The following is a 19,069-nucleotide window of genomic DNA, read 5'->3' as shown; positions in this document are numbered from 1 at the left end:
TGCTGTACGTTAAATCCGGCTGACAGGACTCTGAACTGCAGCGCTCATCTCGTTATAGATCAAGATAATTTATAAAGGTTTTTAAACGAAGAATCGGAATATCAGATAGTTGACATGGTTAGCAAGTTTGTGTATATATTTTAATAAAAAATGAAAAACTAAATAAAACGAATAGCGATACATCTGTTAGTTGTTGTTGTGGCTGCGGTGTGTCACGTGACAATCATTACGCGTCGCCATGGAAACAAGGGGTCAGTTAAAATATTTGAACTTACGCGTGAAAGGGTTGATTTTAAAAATATATATATTTTCTAAGTAAACAACAATAGCCCAAGTTTAGTAAAAAAAATTGAGACTATAAAAAATAATTCTGCATCTATTTTTAGGTGTGCCAGCTGCCACTGTGGGTGGCACAGGCACACCCGTGGCTAAGCCACTGTTAGACGTATACTTTGTTGATAGTTTAAAACGATTTCTTGCTAGCTTAATTAACACAGAATTAGCCTGTATCCTTATCATCGTTAAGTGTTAGAAATGGCCATTAAATTACCGAAATATTAGAATTCTGTGTAGTTAGTTTAGTTTAGTTGTGCTGTAATTTAGCTTTAAACAATGCGCTTTTATTTTTTTTTTATTGATATTTAACATTAGCCTAATATAACACATGGCTTAGCCATGTTATTTTTTAATGTTTTTTTTTTAGCTCCAGTAGGCTACAGTTTTAAACTAGTATTGTTCTTGTTTTGTTTTTTAAACTCCATTATAGTATTCAATTAGTGCTGCTGTCTGTTATTAAGGCGGGCATACACTGCACCCATCATGAGATGAGCCAGTCAGTGGCTCAAATATAATTGCTATAGATTTGGAAGGGATTCTGTATCATTAACACTTTCATGTCTTTTTTTAGGCTCTGAATGTGGAGGTGCAAACAGTGTCCTGTAAGTGAATCTACAAGGTACCAATTACTAAAACACTATAAATTAATCCATGGCCATTATGGTCAGGGACACTCCAGATATCCATGCACATACTATGAATGCCCATGCTCATTCAGAACATGGAATGCACTTAAAACTCATTTGAGTCGATGTCATGTTGATGTTTTACATTTAAGGACTACAGAACAAGTAATATTGACATGCCCTTTGTGTCCAGGAAGTGAAATAGCATCTAGTACAGATTACTTTTCTCATGTAAACAACCATCTGAGAAGTTATGAAACAGTAACTTGTATGTTTGAAAATTGTTGTTTTCAAACTAATATATATGCTACTTTCAAATCCCATAAGAATAGGAAGCATGCACATTGCACTATAAAAGACTTTAAAGTTGGACTATTGAAAGGATGTGATACAAATGCTGAGCATCAACTATCTAAAAAGCATTCAACTGCTGAAATTGCTTCCGATTTAGATTGCGACAATTTTATTGAACCTGAGGCAGAAAATGAGAACTTGCAAGACACAATAATTAAAAAATTGGCATCAGTCCTTCTGAAATTGGAGACTTTTTCACATGTACCAAGCTCTACAATTGATGAGTTACTGGAAGAGTTGCATTTCATTTTTACCTCTGCTGCAGTGCCTGTATCACACAGTACAGCTTTTGAAATTTTCAATAAGCATAACCTTCAGGTTAATCAGTTAATAATTAATGAACTCATCTTAGCCATTTCTACCAATAATCCTTTGGTAATAGCTATAGCTAAAGGTGGTCCATTAGCCTCAGCCTTCAAACGTAAACAGTACTATAAAGAAAACTTTAAGGTTGTGGAACCTGTTGAGTATGTACTAGAGGCAAGGTCCAATAAAACCTTTCAGTACATTCCCTTACTGAATTCTCTACAGCAGCTACTTGGACGTAAAGATATAGTTGATAAGCTTCTTGATAATCATGCAGTTTCTTCTGCAAATGTAGACCACTATGCGTCTTTTCAGAACGGTGAGTACCACAAAAGAAACCCTTTCTTTTCAGGTGAGGATTTAAGGATTAGTTTATGTTTGTACATCGACGACTTTGAGGTTTGCAATCCGTTGGGAACTTCACGCAAAAAACACAAACTGTGTGCAGTCTACTGGATTTTAGGTAACTTGCCTCCTGGTAGCAGCTCAGTCCTGTCCTCAATCTACCTAGCATTGTTGTGCAAAAGTGATCATGTTAAAGCTTATGGCTACAAAAAAATATTTGAGCCTTTATTGCATGATATAGTGACTTTGGAGCAGCAAGGACTGTTTATTCCACAACTTGGGTCATTTATCAAGGGCACAGTACAATGTGTTGTTGCGGATAATCTGGGGGCTCATGGGCTAGCTGGATTTGTCGAGAGTTTTTCGGGAAAATATTTCTGTCGGTTTTGTACAGCTCAGAATTGTGACATTCAGGGGAACGAAGTGAAATCCGGGGTATTTGAGCGTAGAACCAACGAAGTTCATCAGCTTCACGTAAAGACGGCTCAAGAAAAAGGGGAAAGCTGCTTTGGTGTAAAAACGTCTTGTGTTTTAACTGACAGTCTGTCTCACTTTAATGTGACAAGTGGTTACCCCCCAGATATTGTCCACGATGTGTTTGAGGGCATAGTTCCTGTAGAACTAGCACTGTGCATTAATGTGCTTTTATCGAAGAAGTTCTTCACTCTTGAACACCTTAATAATCTTATCCATTCTTTTCCATATAAAGAGGGGGATAAAACAAACCGCCCTCATTTGCTACCTAAAACTTTTCAAAAGAAACGCACAGTGGGTGGCAATGCCCATGAAAACTGGTGTCTTCTTCGATTACTTCCTTTTATCATTGGTAAACTTGTTCCAACTGATGAACCTGCTTGGCAGGTGATTTTGGATTTAAAGGATATTGCTGAATTGGTAGTTGCCCCTGTTCATTGTCTAGAATCGATTGCATATTTGGAGTGCAAAATCTCAGAGCATCGAGAACGTTATCAGGAACTCTTTCCTGAACAGAAGTTGTTGCCTAAACATCATTTTCTGGAACACTATCCAGAAATGATTAAATGTTTTGGTCCCCTCGTGTCATTATGGACTATGCGGTTTGAGGCCAAACACAGCTTTTTTAAGCAAGTTGTTAGGCATTTAAATAACTTCAGGAACATAACTCTGTCATTAGCTACAAAGCATCAGTTAATGGTTTCCTATAATATGCTTTGTCCTGACAATGAAAAGCCCTCCTTGGATGTTGCGAAAGTTTCAAAAGTCCCCATTGATGTCCTTAATGAGGATGTATTGAACACAATAACCCAGACATACCCTGACATCACTGATGTAAACCTTGCCCAAAGTGTCACTGTTAATGGCATAAACTACAAAAAAGGTATGATAGTTGTGCATGGATCATGTGGCGGTCTTCCAGAATTTTCCGAAATAATTCAGCTGTGCATTATAAAAGATGATTTGATTTTCATTGTTAAAAAACTTAACTCATGGTACAGAGAGCACTATCGAGCTTATGAGTTACATCCAACAAGAGAGCTTGCAGCTGTTGGTTTGAAGGAGCTTGCTGACCAGTGTCCTTTGGCTGACTACAAAGTTGGATCCCTACGAATGGTGACTTTAAAAAGATTTGTACATGTGACAGGTAAACATTTAAAAAAAATTTTTTTTACATTTTTAATTGTATGTGGAGGCTTTACTTTTCTAGTTAATTGGTTAATCATATAATGTTGTGTTGCAAAAGTGTGCTCAAATTCATAATACAATAACGAATTACATGAATTACATTTTATTATTACATAGTGCTATCATAAATAATATGTTAATCGGGGAGAAAAGGAGGCATCTAGGCCTTTTGAGACAAAGGAAATTATTCTTAAAGAAACTTTCCTTTTGTTTTGCAGAATGAATTCAAGATGTCTGCAACTCTGAGAGTCATATTTGGAGTAGACGACGCATCAAAATTAATTCTGCCCAATGGAATACCCAATTCCATAGAGGACCTTAAAGGAGAGATTGTAAGACACTTCGGCCTGTCTGGAAATTTCAGGCTGCAGTATAGAGACATTGATTTTGACAATGAGTTTGTGAACTTAACAGATACTTCAGAAATCAAAGACAAAAGCACAGTTAAAGTTATTAACTTGCCGGATGAGACAATCACACTCACACTCACTAATGTTACGCAAGAGGAAGATGATTTTTTGCTGTCCTCAGCATCAGACACAGACATACTTTCCTCCGCTGAATCTACATCTTCAGGTACCTCCCTTAGATCACAGCCATGGCCCACAAACTTTGAAATACCTCCGTTCAGTTATGAGGTACAGATTCAGTTAGAAAAGGCAAAACAAGCCTTCTGCAGCAGTGGAACTCTTCTTACAACAAGTAACAAACTGAGGTCCGATATACTAGACGGTCTGGCAGCAGAAATCATCAAATACAAAGTTTATCCTTCTAGTACAGAGCTTGATAATGTGGCTCAGGCTCTGATAACAAAGTATCCCTTTTTAAAGGAGAAAGGATCTGTCACTGGCTTTTATGGCTGGAAAATTAGTTTAAAGTACAAAATGGCAAACTACCGCACCAGACTAAGGAGCATTGGCTGCCCCGAGTTGAGCATCAACGCTGTAAAAGAAAAGCAAGGTGCCACGAGTCATGGACCTAACCAGGTTAAGAAGCCACGTAAAGCAGAAGTCAACTATTGTCCTGATTACCCTGCAGGCGAAACTAAAGAGAGCCTCGAGGAAGAAAGGAAAGCACTTATATTGGAGGTGAAAAAGAAGAACAACCAACAGCTAATCAAAAGTAAAATGGAAAGAACCTTTGCCTATAGAAGACAGGAAGTCGTTAAAGATATGCCCTTCATAGCAGAGTTCAAAAACAGATGGCCAGCCCTGTTTTCTGAGAGCCAGGTAAAGTATTATTCATCATCTCTATTTAATTTAAATACGTGGAATTGATGTCTAAATACTGTATTTGGGTATAAAACAAATGAGCACATATTTAATTGACAAAGGTTTGGAGGCAATGTGGTAAGAATCCATGCATGTGGTTGTTCTACTCTATATTACAATGCATATTACACATACATCCATATAAATTGGTTACAGATACATTGAACCACCAACTAAAAACATTTAGCCAAACGCCAACTCATGTTCCCTCTACACCAGGGGTGTCACACTCAAGTTTCAGAGAGGGCCAAAGTTAAGAAATGGTACTGAGTGCCAAACAGTCTCAGTGCTGTCTTATTAATATTATGGACACGCCAGCTCCACTTTTGAGGCAAACTGGATATAATTGTACCACGGCCAGATGTAGCCCACAGAGTTGGAGTGTGATAATTTAAAATATATTTGTTTTAACTTAAGAGACTCATAGTGAATTTGTGTTTTAATACAGGTAAATGCAGAATTCACCCTCATCACCACAGTCCCCCTGTTCTCAACCTTTATGTCCCGACTGGATCATTACTCTAGCCAGCTATTGAGGGTATTCAAAAAGAAGGGGGGAACAGCAAGACGTGATATCGACGTAATCATTGCAGAAATGGACAAGGTATGTGTTTTGGGTGTATTGTGCTCCGACCCCTGGGGGTTTAACATTTATTCTAAACATGATTATTCTTTTTTTTTGTATTATGGTCTTTAACCTTTCTATGGAAAGTTAAATTATTTGCAAATACTACGCTATTTACAAATATGATTTGCTATCCACAAATACAAAATTCTATGATTTGTACAAATAGATGTATTTCTGTAAATGTTTTTAATTTATAAAAAGGATACTTTATATTTTGTGCTCATTTATCATGAAATGTCAATTGTACATCTGCAACTCTGCTTGTGTGAAGTGTTGAATCTGCTTTTCTGAATTGTCTGATGCAATTTTTCATTCGTCCATTCAATGGTTTATTTTAGTTCAAACTGAACAGTACTGCCTCCTTCAAGGTGTCAATGGTATAAGCTTGAGAAACACGAGCTATTTATGTTAAATGTGGCTCACTAAACAGTGAAATTATTTTCTCAAAATGATGTCCTTAAAAGGAATGAGTGTGTATCAGGCAATTGACAAATGCAGATTCAACACCACAAGCTGAACTGCAGATTTACAACTGACATTTCATGAAAATTGCACAAATCAGTTAATTAAAAGCATGGTAGAATAAGGTTGTAATAGATTTGTCAATGTGATAATGACCGCTTCCTCAAATAAAATGTTCAAAATCAGTTGTTGGTTTTCCACAGAATCCCAGTGTTGAAGTACGACGGACATGCATCCTAAAGGCATTGTGCGTCTACTTAAATGAAAAGCCTGACAGCCTTATTAAGGAGTACTGGGTAAGTCGAATTCTTTGTCAATCATAAACAAATTGATACAGAAAATATGTATTTTTTATATTTTAATTTCACAAACCTGTGAATTGAAATGTGTTGTAGGCTCAGAACATGCATGTTATGCTATATTGATTTTTGCCAATGTTGGCAATACATACAATTTTCAAAAAAAATTAATATGATGATTGATCAACCAAAAACATAATGGACAACAATTTATTTCTATGTTAATGTATAACATTTTGTAAAGTTAAGCCAAAGACAAAAAAATAAAAAAGTATTGTGTTCTCTAATTGTAAACTTAACATCTTTTGGGTTTGTTTCTAGTGTCATAGATGCATAATTAATAATGAGTCTCTTTCTTTGTCATAGGCTACTGAGGATATTGGTATTGATGCAATGACGGAAATGGAGAGACTGGCTTTGGGTGTCTACATTGTTCGACATGATGGAGCGGATGCTTCAGATCCACCTGAGGATGTTGGCGTCGTCATTGAAGGCTGCACAGTGCTGCGAGATCTGAGAGAGGTTGCAAATGGATGTGCAGTCCTGTTTGGCTTGATCTACTGTTTAAACTTGAGCTATCCCAAGGAACTGCGATACACTTTCGAATTTCTTCAGAAAGTGTTTATGGAATTGGATGGGAACAAGCTCTCCACTAAAGTGCAGGTCCTCAAAAACAAACTGCATGAGTAGAATCACCTGCACCTGGCTTTAGACACTTTAGTTGTGTTGACTGTTACTTTGTTTTTGGACTGCTGCTAGACAAAATAAAGCTGAGATCAATGATGGTTTGTAATAAGCAGACAGGACTGCAGTTGGTCATCGACTTGCTTGGGGAGGCTCAGTTCTTTGGATTTTGGACTGCTGCTAGACAAAACATCTAGCAATCTAAAGACAATGTTGGTTGTGGTAATTGGCATTTAAACTTCTCTTGTTTTCTGATTTCTTAAGAATCAAAAGATGTGAAATACAACAAACACTGGTTTGTTATAATGAAACCATCTCAAACAATTTAAGGTGAAGATTGTTTTTTGTTACGTAAACATTGCTAAATTTTCTATTTCTCCTGTTGAAGCAAACTATAAAACTTGTACTTTTCATAATGTTCTTGATAAGTCAGCAGGTATGTAAAGTCTGAACATAGGATGTTCTAACGGTGAAGTGAGAATTTTCTGCAGCATAAATCCTCTTGATTGTAAACTTCAGTTAATTTAACCTCCCTCCATATAGAAAACAAGGATTTGCCTCTTTAGTTTTTATTTCAGTAGGCAACACCTGTTAGACATTGTTGACGTCATAGTTCAGATTTACTAGAAAGCTATAATGGGATTGAACATTATCGGATGGTGGAAGATTCACGAACAAGTTTTATATTTTAGAATTTTTTTAATATATATTGGTCTATTCTTTGCACATCTTTTTTTTTTTTTTTTTTTTGAATTCATCTTTTTGATGGGAATTGAAACGTGAAGTGCTAAAGTCTACTGAGGCCTCAAGGTAAAAAAAAAGTTATTTGTTTAAAAATATATTTTGTTCTTGGCAGGAGTTTGGTTTTCAAAATTTAAACTAAAATGGAATGGTTAAATATATTAGGCTACTGCATATACATGATTATTTAGGCTCATTGTTTCTGACCGTTTAAAAAAAAAAAGTCTCATTTTATTTGTTTAAAAATATATTTTGTTCTTGGCAGGAGTTTGGTTTTCAAAATTTAAACTAAAATGGAATGGTTAAATATATTAGGCTACTGCATATACATGATTATTTAGGCTCATTGTTTCTGACCGTTTAAAAAAAAAAAGTCTCATTGTCCCAATGCCAATGATGTATTTTGTGATCAAATTTGATGAGACACATCAAACGAAATCTGGCACATAGTGGACATGCAGTGCAAATCATCATTTTTCCATTTATTTGAAAGTCATGTTAGTCCGAGTTGTCAAATTGTTTTTTTTTTCCTTGAGAAAAGTTTATAGTTAAATGAGTTTATTAAGCTAAAAAACTAAGGATTTGCCTCTATTTTTTTATTGCAGCAGGCAATACATGTTAAACATTCTTGATGTTGTCAAAGTTCAGATTCACTTTTGGGACTATAAAGCTATAATGGGATTTAACATTATCAGATGGTGAAAGAGATTCACAAACAAGTTTTATATTTTTGATTTATTTATTTTGGTCTATTTGCGTTTTATACGTGGATTTATGTTGGTGTCTTCAATTGTATTAGTACAATTTGTATTCGTATATAAGTTTTGCTTATATATTTGTAATAATTGTATCAGTCATGATAATCCCAGATATAGTAATGTACCTTACTTTTTGACTTCTACTTCAAAACCCAAAGTGAATAAAGTTAATTAAAGTGACTTGAGTAGTTTTTTTTTTTTTTTTTTTTTAAACCGGGCAAGTATAATCAACTCAAATGGATAACATTAGCAAAGCTTATTTCTGTTTAGTTAATTGAACTTAAACCGGTAATGTTAGTTCAAGCTATAGTCATTAAATTCAAGACAATAATTTACATTTATTCAAAATAATTGTGTAATGTACCATTTAATTAACACCGTTATGAACGATTTACTTAAAACATTATGTTACAATTAATTGTATATTACCTTTTCCATTTAAGCAACTAAGTTTTGTGGGACCGGTTGACATAACTTTATTAATTAAATACAACATTTCATTTCTTAGAGTGTACTTAGATATAATTTTATATGCAATATTACCTTTTCTTTTCATCATCATCTTTAAGAGTTCATGATCATTTCTGTTCAACTTTATTTCTCAGTTGATAAATCCATCCACAATTCATAAAACAACACATGCAACTGAGGAACAAGAAGTATTGACATCCAAAAGTCATTGCAATCAGGGGCGTAGCAGCCATTTTAAAAGTGGGGGGGACAGCTGTATGGTGATTTGACCCAAAGCTGATGTTCATAATAAATTCTAAATAGAATACCAATTGGCATTTTACTTTTTCAAATTTGGGAACATGACATGATAGCTTACAGGAACCTATTTTTGTTAAATCATACTCAAAATTTAAAAATACTGCAGGACTTTGAGACCAATGGGAGACCACCTATAATTTTTTTTTTTTTTTAATGAAATAAAGATATTTTATGATATTTACAATATTTCAGTTGCACTACATTTGAACAATAACTTTTTTTTTTAACAGTTGGACAAAAACAGGTGTTAAATGAGTATACAGATTACATCTACAGTAATTTTATACAACATATATTTTATGAAAAATATGAGACAGATAATCTGTGAAAAAAATCAAGCTCCTCTGGCTCCTCCCAGTGTCCTATTGCCATTTGCAGAAATACATCACTCCCAGTAAAAAACAACCAATCAGAGCTGCGGTCCGTAACTTTGTTTGTGTTCAAAATTTAGAAAAATGTATATAATAAGCGAGTACACCATGAATCCATTTTCCAAACCGTGTTTTTAGCTTGTCCTGAATCACTAGGGTGCACCTATAATAAGTGTTTATATTCGGACTATTTTAGATTGCTTCGGGGATACCGCGGCGGAGTAACCCAGTACCTTTGTGATTCTTCATAGACATAAACAGAGAGAAGTAGTTTTTTTTTTTTTTTTTTTTTTTTTTTTATTGCAAGACAAAAGAAATACAAATAGAGAGAAGTAGTTCCTGCTACGATGTTCTTCCGCAAGACGCAAGCAGTTCTGTTTATTAACCGCTAGAGCGTCAAAAGTTCCCTACCGCAGTTTAAGATAGTCAATCTGCTTTTTTTATATACAAATCTCACCTGTACACATTCTGGAGAGGTTGAGCAACTGCCCCCTCTCTCTGCCAGTGACGTCACAGCCTGCCTTTCCTACAGACTAGTTAGGACATAAAGTAACAGTTATGAATTAAAAGAATAAAATTTGATAAAGTATTTTAAGATATTCGTTGCAAAACAAATATGATTTATTGTGAAATGATAATTTTACTCCGCGAGCAGCACGTAGACAAACAAAAGACAGCAGAAACCAATAATATTGTTACGTCTTATTTAGCAGACGCTTTTATCCAAAGTGACAATTAGGAGAGCATTTAACACACTGAATCCGGCGCGACGTGACGAGGTCCATACGGGTTCAATAGGTTAAATCATAACATGAAAACTTTATCGCGCGATTCGTGTCATCGCGACATACTGTAACATACTTACAGTGTGTGTTTGAAAAAAGGATGTAATCGTCCTTTGCTTTTTTCTGGGGTGCATTTTATCCCAGACGGCCTAATAAGTGAACAAACGAACGAACGAAAATTCAGAAGAGCAACAAGAGATTTGAAGCTCATAGCAGACGCGCCCAGGAGATGATTCGCTCTGTGAGTGGCTGAATGTTACTTCACTCAAATCTAAGTAACAAATCAGACAACACTACTGGAAATATTTACGCTGGATCCTAAAAAAAAAAAAAAAAAAAAAAAAAAAAATAGCAGGGGTCAGAATCACCTGTTTCTAAAAGTGCGGGGGACGTGTCCCCCCCGTCCCCCCCCCCCCCCGGTTACTACGCCCCTGATTGCAATCATTTAAAAATCAAATCGACAGGTTAAAAAAAAAAGCCTCAGGTCAAATATTCATTTATCACCAATGAACTGTTTGACAAAAACTTCCTGCTCCGCTGAATTTAAAAAAAAAAATTTTTTTTAGAAAGAAAGAATACATTTTACTGACCCCAAACTTTTGAACTCTAGTGTTTATTGTTAGAAAATAATTATATTTTAAATAAATGCTCTTCTTTTTAACTTTTCATTCATCAAAGAATGCTGAAAGAATTATCACAGTTCAGCAACACAACTTTGATAATAAATCATCATATTAGAATGATTTCTGAAGATCATGTGACACTGAAGACTGGAGGAAGGATGCTGAAAATCACAGAAATAAAATCGATTTTAATGTATATTCAAATAGAAAAATGTTGTTTTACTCTATACTATATTTAACTTTTTCCCCGGTATTTTTGATCAAATAAATGCAGTTTTTATCAGTATACTCCTGTAAAAATAAAAAATAAAACATAAAAAAATCATTCTGATCCCAAACTCTCTCTGTGTGTGTGTGTGTGTGTGTGTTTGTGTGCATAGCACTTACACACTAATCCCCACAATAATAAAGATGTTAAATACTCATCTGTGGAGGAAATAATGTTGCATCATAATGAAAGGATGTGTAAAGTACACTTTAAACATTTTTTCACTGATTTAGGGTAGAGTAAGAATATTTACTGTATTGCGCAATTTAGTTCATATTTAGATACAATTTTATATACAATATTACCTTTTCTTTTCATCATCATCTTTAAGAGTTCATGATAATTTCTGTTCAACTTTATTTGTCAGTTGAGAAATCCATCCACAATTCATAAAACACAACACATGCAACTGATCGTACAAGAAGTATTGACATCCAAAAGTCCCGATCTGAATCAAGCGAGGAGCGAACAGGCTCCGAAGCGCCGATCTGAATCAACCGAGTCGCGAACAGGCTCCGAAGCGCCGATCTGAATCAACAGAGTCGCGAACAGGCTCCGAAGCGCCGATCTGAATCAACCGAGTCGCGAACAGGCTCCGAAGCGCCGATCTGAATCAACGGAGTCGCGAACAGGCTCCGAAGCGCCGATCTGAATCAACAGAGTCGCGAACAGGCTCCGAAGCGCCGATCTGAATCAACGGAGTCGCGAACAGGCTCCGTAGCGCCGATCTGAATCAACCGAGTCGCGAACAGGCTCCGAAGCGCCGATCTGAATCAACGGAGTCGCGAACAGGCTCCGTAGCGCCGATCTGAATCAACCGAGTCGCGAACAGGCTCCGAAGCGCCGATCTGAATCAAGCGAGTAGCGAACAGGCTCCGAAGCGCCGATCTGAATCAACCGAGTCGCGAACAGGCTCCGAAGCGCCGATCTGAATCAACAGAGTCGCGAACAGGCTCCGAAGCGCCAATCTGAATCAACCGAGTCGCGAACAGGCTCCGAAGCGCCGATCTGAATCAACGGAGTCGCGAACAGGCTCCGTAGCGCCGATCTGAATCAACCGAGTCGCGAACAGGCTCCGAAGCGCCGATCTGAATCAACCGAGTCGCGAACAGGCTCCGAAGTGCGGATCTGAATCAACCGAGTCGCGAACAGGCTCCGAAGTGCCGATCTGAATCAAAACAATCAACAATACATCCTAAAAGAGTTCTATTTCTTTTTTTTTTTAGAAAGAAAGAATACATTTTACTGACCCCAAACTTTTGACCTCTAGTGTTTATTGTTAGAAAATAATTATATTTTAAATAAATGCTCTTCTTTTTAACTTTTCATTCATCAAAGAATGCTGAAAGAAGTACCACAGTTCAGCAGCACAACTCTGATAATAAATCATCATATTAGAATGATTTCTGAAGAGCATGTGACACTGAAGACTGGAGGAATGATGCTGAAAATCACAGAAATGAAATAGATTTTAATGTATATTAAAATAGAAAAATGTTGTTTTACTCTATAATAATATTTACTTTTTCCCCATGTATTTTTGATCAAATAAATGCAGTTTTGATGAGTATATTCCTGTAAAAAAAAAAAACATAAAGAAATCATTCTGATCCCAAACTCTCTCTGTGTGTGTGTGTGTGTGTGTGTGTGTGTGTGTGCATAGCACTTACACACTAATCCCCACAATAATAAAGATGTTAAATACTCATCGGAGGAGGAAATAATGTTGCACCATAATGAAAGGATGTGAAACGTACACTTTTCTGTAAACTGAGCCAAACATTTTTTCACTGATTTAGGGTAAAGTAAGAATATTTCCTGTATTGCGCAAGTTAGTTCATACTTAGATATAATTTTATATGCAATATTACCTTTTCTTTTCATCATCATCTTTAAGAGTTCATGATAATTTCTGTTCAACTTTATTTCTCAGTTGATAAATCCATCCACAATTCATAAAACAACACATGCAACTGAGGTACAAGAAGTATTGACATCCAAATGTCATTGAAATCATTTAAAAATCAAATCGCCAGGGTGAAAAAAAAAGCCTCAGGTCAAATATTCATTTGTCACCAATGAACTGTTTGACAAAAACTTCCTGCTCCGATGTCCAGATCTGAATTTAAAAAAATTACAAACAGGCTCCGAAGTCCCGATCTGAATCAACGGAGTCGCGAAAACGCTCCGAAGTGCTGATCTGAATTAACGGAATCTCTGATTACTGACTGAAGAGAAGACTCTTTCAGACAGTGCTGAGGAGGCAGGGTTAGCTGCCGGACAGCCGATAGAGAAGAGGAAGAGTGTGTTTCTTACCCCAGCAGCAGAAGACAGGCTCTTCTGAGGGAAGGACAGGAGGCTTGATGCAGTGTTTTGCTGTAGAACAAGGCTCTTTCTCAGCACCTGAGCTTCTTCAGGAAATACTGGAATCTTTTAATAACATTTAGCATATTACTGTAGTCATGTTCATTGTTTTTATTATAACACATGGAAAGTTTATGAGAAAATTGTTAAATGTGTTCTTCCTCCTCTTCTTCATCCTGAGCCTGCACTGTCAACATCCTTCTCTGAGCTGAAAGGGAGGATCATCTTGTTAATGTTGCTCATGTATGTTCACAACCAGTCAAAATCTGGAATCTTTTCTTTAGGGCTTTCAAGAGAAGTCTCAAAATTAAAAAAAAAAAGTAATATTGTAAAAAAAGAAAAAAAGTTTTCATACTCTTTTTCAAATATACTTTAAAACATATTTATTGAAATAATTATGAGGCAAAGCTGAATTTTTCAGTAACTTTACTCCAGTCTTCAGTGTCACATGATCTTTTTCATAAACATTGCTGATTATCATCAATCAGTGCATTTACATGCACCTAATCACATTATTGCGGCTCTGATCAAAGTGTGCATCTGCTCATTACGTACATGAATGATGTGAATCACATCTGCAGTTAGCTTACTACGGTCCTTAGTTCCACTGAACTCTATTGGTAACGAAGGAACTTTTTAGGGAAACGCACCCCATATTAGAAATGATGGGGAAGAAAACGTAGCATTTCTGGAGAGTCAAATGTTTTTCTTCATGATTATTTTATAAACACAAAGTTCAAAACATTGAAAAAAAAGGTAATCTTTTGTAAGATTACAAAAGTCTTCTCTACCACTGGTATTCAATTTTATGCATTCTTGCTATTAGGCTGCCCCCCCTCACCCAAAAAATAAATAAATAAATGTAACTGTAGTGTAGACAAAAATTTGGGCAGCATAACTTTCAACGCTGATAATAATCAGAAATGTTTCTTGAGCAGTAAATCATCATATAAGAATGATTTCTGAAGATCATGTGACACTGAAGACTGGAGGAATTAATGCTGAAAATATAGCTGTACATTATAGAAATAAATTACACTTTTAAAATATATTTAAACCTTTTGACCAACTGTGTACATTGCTACATTTAAATAAAAACTCAACTTGTAATAAACAATGCACACATTCTCAAAGAACTTACATTCTGGTGATTACTTCCTTCCCGCACGGCTGTCTTCTTCAGTCGTTCCCAGACCTCCTTGTTTTTAATCTTTCCCTCAAATCTACAGAAACAAACAAATCATTTTATAGACAATTTGAATAAGTCACAAATTGCAATAGTTATATAACTATAATCACAATACTCAATTATATATATATAATTATAAATATATTGAATCAGCACACAAGTATCGGGCTAGTATTGAATTGGCAGATTAGCGTATCATCCCAGCCCTAGTTACTACAGTCAAAACAATGAAACTCTCTTCAAGAGCGCACAATAACTGAGATTTAAAACTGTTAAAAGAAAAGGCTCAAAATATTGCACAGATATAATACTCAACATCAATATCTCATCCCTTGGTGTTTTGAACATTTCAATGAGTAATGCTACACGCTGTGACTGTGTTGCGTATTAATCTGCGCACTGGTTGTGTTTACGCGCTGCACACTGTATAGGAGCCATACACTTTCGTATTATAATACATTATCACAATGAAAGATTAATAAGTCTTTCTTGTTCTGTCGTGATCTACCACATGTTGCTGCCTTCATTACTGTGCTATACATTTAAAAGAAATGTATTTTACACACACACACACACACACACACACACACACACACACATACGCACATACATTTGTATACATACACATACACACACACACACACACTTTTGCACATCCTGTCATACTGGTGACTGGGTGTTGCTGCAATAGACTCATTTTGCAGCATTAAGGTTAACGATTAATCGATTAATTGATCGTTAATTTAAACGACGATCGATCATGGAAATGATTGAAAATTGACATCACTCCACACAGAAGTATAGAAATTCTACATTGATTTAAAAAAATTCAAAAAACGACACTGATTTCGGATCAGAATTACTTTCTCTTCTCATAGTGACAGCCAATCACATTAGTTTTCTGGTATTGCATGCACTCCATTGGCTTTCGTCTGGGCTAGGGTATTTGCATAAGGCGTTCTGACTGGAGGACGGCTGCATTGGCGCTTGAAAAGTTTTCAACTTCTATTTAGAATTTCTAGAATTAATTTCACCATGCCTGACGTCACTCCATTTAAAAGTAAACGAGAGGCGTTGATGCCCCGTGTGATGGGGCGTTATATGTCTGGATACCGCTGCACAAATCTTTCAACCATGAGAAATGTAGTTCCTGCACGGCCTTACATCCTGGACAGCAGAATGGTCAGGATGACCTGAAACACATAACCAACTGAAATCAATTTAAATGTATTTAGTCTTGCCTGAGTGATGCTGAAACAACCAGGTTTAGTTTTTCACCCAGGATAAACTGCTTCCTGTGGAACAGTCTCCATGAAGAATGAAATCTTGATCCTGGATCCTTGCTGCCATCCACTTGGAGATGATTTGGAGGATATGTGGTTGTGTCTAAAGGGTAATGAATCACTGTTACAAGAATACTGTTAGCAGCACTATTGATCCTGTAGCTTATGTAAATGTTTTCAGTACCGAACAAGTCAGGAACCAAATTAGTACCACTTCTTGAAACCCATCCCTACTTGTAATAGTTGTCTTGTTGCTGCTGCCCAGACTGTCTCTTCCCCTGATGATAAATATATGTGTTCATTTTAAAGCAATAAATAATACATTTAAACTACTAGGTGGTAACGAATATATTTCCTTATAAAAAACTCACTGAATCATTGACTCAACTGGTGGCAGTCAGGCCCTAAAAAAGTGAACAATTTGTTTACTTTTTGTGAAACGAAAGTATCAGATCAATTTGAGAATTAAACTAGCATTAATTTTTTTTTGTTTTTTTTTTCATCAAAATAAATCATTAAGATCCCAAACTCTGACCAGTGTGTGTGTGTGTGTGTAGCACTTACACACTAATCCCCACAATAATAAAGATGTTAAATACTCATCTGAGGAGGAAAAAATGATGCATCATAATGAAAGGATGAGTGACCTACACTTTTCTGTAAACTGAGCCAAACATTTTCACTGGCTTAGGGTAGAGTAAGAATATTTACTGTATTGCGCAAGATAGTTCATACTTAAATATAATTGTATATGCAATATTACCTTTTCTTTTCATCATCATCTTTAAGAGTTCATGATAATTTCTGTTCAACTTTATTTCTCAGTTGATAAATCCATCCACAATTCATAAAACAACACATGCAACTGAGGTACAAGAAGTATTGACATCCAAAAGTCATTGAAATCATTTAAAAATCAAATCGACAGGTTAAAAAAAAAGCCTCAGGTCAAATATTCATTTATCACCAATGAACTGTTTGACAAAAACTTCCTGCTCCGCTGAATTAAAAAAAAAATACAAACAGGCTCCGAAGTCCCGATCTGAATCAACCGAGTCGCGAACACGCTCCGGAAGTGGCGAACTGAATCAGGCTCCGAAGCGCCGATCTGAATCAACGGAGTCGCGAACAGGCTCCGAAGCGCCGATCTGAATCAACGGAGTCGCGAACAGGCTCCGAAGCGCCGATCTGAATCAACCGAGTCGCGAACAGGCTCCGAATCGCCGATCTGAATCAACCGAGTCGCGAACAGGCTCCGAATCGCCGATCTGAATCAACGGAGTCGCGAACAGGCTACGAAGCGCCGAACTGAATCAACCGAGTCGCGAACAGGCTCCGAAGTGCGGATCTGAATCAACAGAGTCGTGAACAGGCTCCGAAGTACGGATCTGAATTTACCGAGTCGCGAACAGGCTCCGAAGTGCCGATCTGAATCAAAACAATCAACAATACATCCTAAAAGAGTTTTATTTTTTTTTAGAAAGAAAGAATACATTTTACTGACCCCAAACTTTTTAACTCTAGTGTTTATTGTTAGAAAATAATTATATTTTAAATAAATGCTCTTCTTTTTAACTTTTCATTCATCAAACAATGCTGAAAGTAGTATCACAGTTCAGCAGCACAACTCTGATAATAAATCATCATATTAGAATGATTTCTGAAGATCATGTGACACTGAAGACTGGAGGAATGATGCTGAAAATCACAGAAATAAAATAGATTTTAATGTATATTCAAATAGAAAAATGTTGTTTTACTCTATAATATATTAAACTTTTTCCCCTGTATTTTTGATCAAATAAATGCAGTTTTTATCAGTATACTCCTGTAAAAATAAAAAATAAAACATAAAAAAATCATTCTGATCCCAAACTCTCTCTGTGTGTGTGTGCATAGCACTTACACACTAATCCCCACAATAATAAAGATGTTAAATACTCATCTGTGGAGGAAATAATGTTGCATCATAATGAAAGGATGTGTAAAGTAAACTTTAAACATTTTTTCACTGATTTAGGGTAGAGTAAGAATATTTACTGTATTGCGCAATTTAGTTCATATTTAGATACAATTTTATATACAATATTACCTTTTCTTTTCATCATCATCTTTAAGAGTTCATGATAATTTCTGTTCAACTTTATTTCTCAGTTGAGAAATCCATCCACAATTCATAAAACACAACACATGCAACTGATCGTACAAGAAGTATTGACATCCAAAAGTCCCGATCTGAATCAACCGAGGAGCGAACAGGCTCCGAAGCGCCGACCTGAATCAACCGAGTCAAGAACAGGCTCCGAAGCGCCGATCTGAATCAACGGAGTCGCGAACAGGCTCCGAAGCGCCGATCTGAATCAACGGAGTCGCGAACAGGCTCCGAAGCGCCGATCTGAATCAACCGAGTCGCGAACAGGCTCCGAAGCGCCGATCTGAATCAACGGAGTCGCGAACAGGCTCCGAAGCGCCGAACTGAATCAACCGAGTCGCGAACAGGCTACGAAGCGCCGAACTGAATCAACCGAGTCGCGAACAGGCTCCGAAGTGCGGATCTGAATCAACCGAGTCGCGAACAGGCTCCGAAGTGCCGATCTGAATCAAAACAATCAACAATACATCCTAAGAGAGTTCTATTTTTTTTTAGAAAGAAAAAATAAATTTTACTGACCCCAAACTTTTGACCTCTAGTGTTTATTGTTAGAAAATAATTCTATTTTAAATAAATGCTCTTCTTTTAACTTTTCATTCATCAAAGAATGCTGAAAGAAGTACCACAGTTCAGCAGCACAACTCTGATAACAAATCATCATATTAGAATGATTTCTGAAGATCATGTGACACTGAAGACTGGAGGAATGATGCTAAAAATCACAGAAATGAAATAGATTTTAATGTATATTAAAATAGAAAAATTTTGTTTTACTCTATAATAATATTTAC

General features: G+C 36.2%; 1 protein-coding gene and 1 long non-coding RNA gene across 2 annotated transcripts in view; one reads left to right on the top strand and one right to left on the bottom strand.

Annotated features, from left to right (window-relative positions):
- The first annotated feature begins 3,853 nt into the window (after positions 1–3,853).
- LOC128019050 (sterile alpha motif domain-containing protein 3-like) lies at positions 3,854–7,911 on the top strand. Its single transcript, XM_052605005.1, has 4 exons — positions 3,854–4,858; positions 5,349–5,504; positions 6,194–6,286; positions 6,656–7,911. The coding sequence occupies exons 1-4, from the start codon at positions 3,860–3,862 to the stop codon at positions 6,977–6,979; spliced, it is 1,572 nt and encodes a 523-aa protein (XP_052460965.1). The 5' UTR covers positions 3,854–3,859; the 3' UTR covers positions 6,980–7,911.
- Positions 7,912–16,111: 8,200 nt separating this feature from the next.
- The window catches only part of LOC128019057 (uncharacterized), a 36,862-nt gene continuing 33,904 nt past the window's right edge, over positions 16,112–19,069 (bottom strand). The window contains exon 3 of the long non-coding RNA XR_008185050.1: positions 16,112–16,229. This is a non-coding gene — a long non-coding RNA (uncharacterized LOC128019057). The remainder of the gene's footprint in view (positions 16,230–19,069) is intronic.

The sequence above is a fragment of the Carassius gibelio genome, chromosome A8, assembly GCF_023724105.1.
Source record: "Carassius gibelio isolate Cgi1373 ecotype wild population from Czech Republic chromosome A8, carGib1.2-hapl.c, whole genome shotgun sequence".
Taxonomy (NCBI): domain Eukaryota; kingdom Metazoa; phylum Chordata; class Actinopteri; order Cypriniformes; family Cyprinidae; genus Carassius; species Carassius gibelio.
This window is presented reverse-complemented; position numbering and strand designations above follow the sequence as displayed.

Excerpts from the sequence above, each read along its gene's own strand:
- LOC128019050 (XM_052605005.1), top strand. The coding sequence starts at position 3,860 with ATGTCTGCAACTCTGAGAGTCATATTTGGAGTAGACGACGCATCAAAA. Across the intron at positions 5,505-6,193 it reads TCATTGCAGAAATGGACAAG|AATCCCAGTGTTGAAGTACG; the intron begins GTATGTGTTTTG and ends GGTTTTCCACAG. Across the intron at positions 6,287-6,655 it reads GCCTTATTAAGGAGTACTGG|GCTACTGAGGATATTGGTAT; the intron begins GTAAGTCGAATT and ends TCTTTGTCATAG.